Source organism: Trypanosoma rangeli, assembly GCF_003719475.1.
Source record: "Trypanosoma rangeli strain AM80 chromosome Unknown Tra_15.4_contig_00618, whole genome shotgun sequence".
In the NCBI taxonomy this organism is placed as follows: Eukaryota; Euglenozoa; class Kinetoplastea; order Trypanosomatida; family Trypanosomatidae; genus Trypanosoma; species Trypanosoma rangeli.
Genome location: NW_021706367.1, coordinates 1 through 6,405, shown reverse-complemented (window position 1 = coordinate 6,405; position 6,405 = coordinate 1). Strand labels below are relative to the sequence as shown.

At 50.4% G+C, this 6,405-nt stretch overlaps 2 protein-coding genes and 1 pseudogene across 2 annotated transcripts, besides 11 other annotated features; 1 reads left to right on the top strand and 2 right to left on the bottom strand.

The window, feature by feature from the left end:
• Window positions 1-110: 110 nt before the first annotated feature.
• Window positions 111-127: a microsatellite.
• A 279-nt stretch (window positions 128-406) lies between these two features.
• TraAM80_09568 (hypothetical protein) lies at window positions 407-1,080 on the top strand (annotated as a pseudogene).
• Window positions 1,081-1,229: 149 nt separating this feature from the next.
• Window positions 1,230-1,258: a microsatellite.
• A 731-nt stretch (window positions 1,259-1,989) lies between these two features.
• Window positions 1,990-2,054: a microsatellite.
• Window positions 2,055-2,087: a microsatellite.
• Window positions 2,088-2,156: 69 nt separating this feature from the next.
• Window positions 2,157-2,179: a microsatellite.
• Window positions 2,180-2,319: 140 nt separating this feature from the next.
• Window positions 2,320-2,352: a microsatellite.
• Window positions 2,353-2,599: 247 nt separating this feature from the next.
• Window positions 2,600-2,629: a microsatellite.
• Window positions 2,630-2,990: 361 nt separating this feature from the next.
• TraAM80_09567 (uncharacterized protein) lies at window positions 2,991-4,190 on the bottom strand (the record flags this gene model as incomplete). The annotated part of the gene is made up of 1 exon (XM_029386243.1): window positions 2,991-4,190. The coding sequence occupies one exon, from the start codon at window positions 4,188-4,190 to the stop codon at window positions 2,991-2,993; it is 1,200 nt and encodes a 399-aa protein (XP_029233899.1).
• A 21-nt stretch (window positions 4,191-4,211) lies between these two features.
• Window positions 4,212-4,267: a microsatellite.
• A 712-nt stretch (window positions 4,268-4,979) lies between these two features.
• Window positions 4,980-5,012: a microsatellite.
• Window positions 5,013-5,251: 239 nt separating this feature from the next.
• TraAM80_09566 (uncharacterized protein) lies at window positions 5,252-5,944 on the bottom strand (the record flags this gene model as incomplete). The annotated part of the gene is made up of 1 exon (XM_029386242.1): window positions 5,252-5,944. One exon carries the CDS (start codon window positions 5,942-5,944, stop codon window positions 5,252-5,254), a length of 693 nt encoding a protein of 230 aa, XP_029233898.1.
• A 28-nt stretch (window positions 5,945-5,972) lies between these two features.
• Window positions 5,973-5,993: a microsatellite.
• Window positions 5,994-6,362: 369 nt separating this feature from the next.
• Window positions 6,363-6,399: a microsatellite.
• Window positions 6,400-6,405: the final 6 nt, after the last annotated feature.

Here is a 6,405-nt window from a genome sequence, read left to right as displayed (position 1 = left end):
AGTGTCCTCCCCTCTCCTTTGCTCGCCTCGTTACAGCCTTTCTGCTACACATGCGTCCGTGCCCTTGCTTGATTGGCCGCCTCTCCTCTTTGCTAGCCGTGCAGTAAACGTTTTTTTTTTTTTTTTTACGTCTCGCCCACCGTACCCTGGCGCACGTGCTTGAGAACCCAACACCCCGACAACGCACACACGGGGCTCAATTAAATACACACTCGCGTCGAAGCTGTCCATCAGCAAGCAAAAAGAAAATAACAACAGCAACACTCACAATGCACAACAACTCAGCAGAAACCGGCAGTTACGTAAGCAAGCGCACTGGCAGCGCACGTGTGCGTGTATGCATGTGTGAGGGGGGACGGCAGTGAGTGCGCAAAAAGAATTACCTCGACGGGGGGGGGGAGGGAATTTGTCCTCAAGACCTCTTCGCTTCCAACTGTATTTGCTTCTCCGTTTCTGCCTGCCTTCGTTTCCAGTTCCCCGCTTGGTGGCAAGTGTGTCACTGTGTGCAACACCGGTTCGAGTGGTCCATGCCGTGTTCCCTGTGACACCGCAGCTGAAGTTTCACTACACGCAGGCGCCCCCTCGACCTCGACACCTGTCTCGCTCCTGTGCCCTCCTTGTGGGGCCTATTGCTACAGTGCAAATGGGCTATAGATGGATTTAGATGCAACTACAAGTGATGGGGAAGGCAACGCGTAAGCCGCAGGAAACAAAGTCCAGTCAGCCTGTCTGAGGGAGAGCGGGGATGAGGTATGGGGGCCTGAGGCAAACCACTGCACCGCATTTTACAGGAAAACAAATAATATAGAAGCTGGAAAACAAAACAAAACAATAACAATTTTTACTAGAGTTATCTAAACCCTCCCCCCTCACCACACAAGACACGCAACCCTTCCCTTGTTCTTAGTGGTCGTTGCATATATAGGCATGTGTGTAAGGATATTGGTGCATGTAGCTTCTCCACCCACCCAAAAATATGGATGGTACACAGCTGAGGCGACGCGTCCAGCTCAACATACGCACACACACAACCCCCAGCAAAAACATGCAAAGAAACGCCATATAAGCTATTTTTCCAGCGACTTACTCAAAATGCAGTTTGTGCACCATTTCTTCCTTTTTCAAAAAAAAAATAAGCAAAATCATATATTTTTTCCTTTTTGGTCTTCGTGCGTGCAGAGGCGGGGGTGGGAATTGTTGTGAGAAGCAAGGCGAGGGCAAGAAGCCACAAAAAGCAAAACAAAACAACAAAAAAAAATGAGTGAAGCAACGGTGGCGCAGCGAGGCATTCACGAATGAAGCGAAATAAACAAACGATCACCCATACGAATCAGAGAACAGACGCGCGCAAGAAACAGTAAACAACTACGGCAGAAGTAAAGGGGAGCAGAGAGGAGATCAAAAGGCTTGCCTCCGGAATCGCATGGGGCAGGTCCCTCCCGCTCCCACAAAGCGAGAGAAGGCAACCATCTGGAAGGATATCATAGGTCGGGCCCTGCGGGCGCCCAAACATCCCTGACAGAAAAGGCGGCCCACGCAACACACACAAACAATGTCAACCAGAAGACTTTAGTGACTGTGATGGTTGGTAGAGCTGCCCTCGTCGCCTTCTCCACTGCAGCATCGTTTGGGAAACCAACGTCGTGTAGTCCACAGTAAAGGAGACAAAAAAAAAAAAAAAAGGGGAAATAAACCCAACAATACGCGCCACCGCCCACTGCGCCCCTTCGGGTACCACACCCCACTTTTGGCAAACCGCAAATGAGGGCGGAGGAAAGCAGGTAGCGAGTTCATTGCGGACGCGCGGGATCTTCGCCACACACATGCACGCCCGCAGGATGTGCAAGGTCTTTCGCGCTCGCACGCCCTAACCACGCCACTCATCCCGCAGCAAAACATCAACAAAGGTAGAAACAAGCGAGAGTGGGAGAAAACGAAAGATGGAGAGGGATAGACGAGGAATTTATTCCTCTTTTCCTCATTCCTCTCAAAAAAAAAAACACACACACACATACACACAAAACAACAACGAACAAAAAAAAGAAAAAGAAAAAGGCGAAACAGCGAGACAAATATATATAAACAAAGTGAATGAAAGGCAGCAGACAAGCAATAGAGCAGAATACTGAAGCGTGCTCGTAGACTGTCCCAGTTGAATATATATATATATATATTATATTCCCCTTTTTGTTTTTCGTTTTCTCTCGCCACTGCACACCACAGCCTCTCCCGCTCCCTCGTTTAGCAAACAAAAGGGGAAGGAAAAAAGAAAGAAAAAGACCAATCGTACTATCGTTCAATCTGTAAAAATATAAGACGTATATATATATATATATATATATATATATATATGCGTGGTTGAGTAATGCAGATGCGCCTCCGCAAAACGAAAAAAAAAAAAGAAGAGAGAGAGAGGATTCAAAATTGAAACCCAAGCAAAAGTAACAAGGGAGCTAAACTTTTTTTCCACCCCGTGCGTTACCCGCCCCATCCCGGTGCATCGGTGCGGCAGGACGGAAGCAAAGCCAAGACACAATTTAAGGCAGATGACAAACACCCCCGTTCACTTCCCCCCACTTTCTCTCCTCACCACACACACAGAGAGAGAGAGAGATAGATAGATAGAAAGGAAAACAGAAAGGGGCCAGTTGGCAATATGCACCTAAATAATATAACTTCACACGGAGGAAATAAAACACAGAACTAAACTAAAAAGAACACACCATTTCTTTCCTTTGATAGCCGCGCAGCAACCGGGCGCAAGTACTGAGTGTGGATGCAGAAGTTCAAAGCAACAATAAACAAACAACACATCCGCCACGCAGACACGTGCACACGGACGCCACCACAAAGAAGTCCTAATCTCACGTGGTATTCTTGTGACATGAAGCGCATCCCATCATCTATCGAAGTGCTTCCCTCTGTGATGGGAGGAAGGATGCGACTGTTCTTGCGGTTGGCCGTTGACACTGTTGTTGGCAAGGATCGTGTTATTCGTCGGAGCTGTGGTGGGGCCTCCACCTCCCACGCACAGCTCCGTTGCGCCGACTGTTCCCATGCCGCGATTTCTCAGGAAGCAGTTTATTCCACCACTCATTGCATTGTTGCAGCCACTTTATATCATCAATCTTGCACTGCCCTTCATCTGGCGGCGACGGGCACGGCTCGTCCAACTCTGCGCGAGTGTTTCTGTTACTACCATACAGGTTGAAGTTGCTGTAAAGGCAGTAGGTAAACTCCCCGCCTTGATGTAACATGAGTTGCTTGTGCCATTGACGCATCAAGCTGTTCAGAATATAATGAGCGTCCTGGGGATTGCTCTGTTCCAGTCGACTCAGCTCCTTACACGGCACCGGGGGCGGAGGCATCTTTGAGAACCGCAGCCGTGGCATCTTGGCATTGACGCATGACCCTGGTGTTGGCTGCAGGGAGCTTGGGTACATGAAGCCATTATAACAGGACACGTTCTGTTGGCTGTGGTGAAGAGGCATAGACGCGGAGTATCGCTGCCCCTGCAGCGGCTCCGCACTCGTCCTCCCGATCCCGTCAAAGATGGGATTATTCCCCACACCCATGTCATCGAAGGCCCCCTCCTTCCCAGCGGGGCACATGGCGCTATACGACAAAGAGCTCTGCGGCATGAGATCCCTTTCGAACATACACATGGGCTCCGCGATGGCGTTACCGTCGATGCATTGAGACTTAACCATCGACGCGTATCCACTCCCGTTCCCACTGCCCAAAACTTTTGACGAAGGTTCAAGGTAGGACATCGTTGCTGGTGCCCCGCCAGCGAAACTTTGTATGGACGATGCCCCCGGTGACAAAGACGCGTTGCTCCACTGAGCCGCGCAGTTTCGCATCTGCGGCGTCATTGTGATTGGACACGACCAAGCAACAGGGGCCGCGTTGCCCTCTTCTGGGTTCTCCCCCGCTTTCCACACATCACTTTCCACTTCAAGCCTAGGGTACGGGTTCCACGAGTACCTGTTCGTTGCAAAGTACGTCACATTGGACCCGGGAGAGACAATGCTGCAGTTTCCCCCACGTTCCATGCCAAGGCTTGGGCTGCTCTCCGCGTGTGGCGACCGCAGCTCCGAGCACAGCTGCGGTGGAGACGGGCTGTGGCCTACAAAAGTAGCCGACGGGGAGAAGGTGCGCGCCCTCCGCGGCGCCGGGAGACGAACCATCCTTCCACGCCGATGAGGCAGAGAAAATGCAAGAGCAACAACAAGTCGCAAAAAGAGAAAGAAAAAAGAAAGCAAAAGTCTTCCTGTTTGCTCCTATTTCCTCCTCCTCGCGTGCCTCACCTCTCTTTCTGCTGATTCCTCGCGGGGCTACGGGTGTATTCGTCGTTAGTTGCTTCTCTGATCGTTCGAAACGGACAATAAGCTGCACTGCTGCGCGGCGGCTGCGGGGAATACACCACGCACGCGTGAGAAAGGATCACATACATAAAAAAAGGGAGCGGAAAAAAGAGAAAAGGGGAGAAAGCAAAGTTTGAAGTCGGTGCCACGCAGGAGACAGGGAGAGGCACGCACAGTTCTCTCTCCGTCCGCAGCCGCAGCACAAAGTGACTCCCCAAAAGACCCAAAGACGCCCACCCGCATAAATACATAGAGAGAGGAAGGAAGGAATAAAGTAAAAAAGAAAAAGAAAAAAAGATGAAGATAGAGAATGAGAAAGGAGGAAATGAGGAAAAAAAAGAGGAATAAATAGAATGGGAAAGGAGAGAAGAGGGAAGGGGCTGAGGCACCTGCGTTGGTTGTTGCTTAGGAAAGCCAGAACATCCCACACAACAATTACGACACATGCCACAACATACATACTGCAGAAATGAGAAGGATGTGACTCTTTCCCCCCCAAACTGAGAGCATAAAAGGAGGCGTCAGACACAAACAGTCAAAGGGACGAATAAAAGGGCTCTTGCACACTTCCCTCTTTCTCTCTTGCTTTTTGTTTCGTTTTAATCTCAAAACTAATAATAATAATAATAATAATAATACTAATAACTGTTATAAAAGGTGATAGTGATAAACACTACTTCACGCACTTTCACAAATCTAACGCACGCCCCATCTCTTGTATAGACATACGAGCAGCAGTGGGCCAAAATGAGGGGCAGCCGGAAGGTTCCACGCCAATGTGGGTGGTTCTCCAAGACACAGCCCAATGAAAAATGAAAGAAATAGGTAAAGCAATAACAACATACATAAGCCACAGAATTTCATAAATCCCATGAGACGGTCTTTCATACTGCGGGATGAAACCCGCCCGCAGCACCAAAGGCCGGTAAGAAATTGTGACCGCCGTGCTGATATGCAGGCGGAGGGTGAGAGCGTTGAAACTTTGACGCATGTTTATCTCGCCAGCAGGGGCGCACACCCGGCATCGGTGTTTGTTGTAGATACTGCGGCGGCGGCTGCTGCAGTGGTTGATACAGCTGCTCTCGTTCAGCCTTAAGACGGATCTCTCGTTGTTTTTTCAGCTGCCGCTTTTTATTCTGCTTCGACCGCTTTTTTGGAGTTTGTGGCACTGGAGCTTCTTCAAGAGGGTTTAAGCCGTCGTGCACGTGCCGGCGCAGGTTTTCCTCCCACATCTCCATCCGCTGCAACTGCTTCTCCCGTGTGAGGGAGGCAAAGGGGATGGTGGTGCGCAGGTACGAGTTCCGCGTCCTCTCCACGTCGCTGCTCTTGTAGACCGGGGAGTACGGGTCCCACGAGAACTTGCGTAGACACGGCGAAAACGTGATGGCGTAGCGGCGCGGCCACGGGTAACTGCTGTCGCCGACGTCGAGCGCCAGCGCCGCCTTCGTTAGGGCAACGAAGCGTCCGCCCGTAGCACGGTTGCCATCGACCAACATCGGGGAATCGCTGCGCAGCTGCCGCTCGGCGGCCGTTATGCAGCTGATAGCTCCCGGCCCCGACGCGGTTGCCGTATCCATCTATACGCAGCAAAAAAAACCCTTTCCGATAATAATAATAATAATAATACCGATAAGGAATATGTTATATATACTCACAAAACAGCGTTCCTCCTTTGTGCTGTGGCTCTTATATACGAGGCCCACAGACACCTGATCCCACGGCCCTATTTTTTTTTTGTTTTGTTTCCTTTTTAAAACTATCCTACAACAATCCAGTGGAGCTGTGGCAAACTGTTACCCTTCGCTTTCGCAACCCTCGCGATTCACAGACTGGGTGCGACGGCGGGCAAAATAACACAGGGAAGAAAAAAGGCTCAAAAAGTAAAACGCATGAGCGCCAGAGACACGGAAGATGGAGTTAAGAACAAGACGCAGGAAGAACCACCCCCCACCATACACACACACACACGCAGGCAGCGTGGAGAAGGTAAAAAAAGGTGTGCGTGTGTGTGGGGTGGGGGTGGGGGTGGGGGGTATGT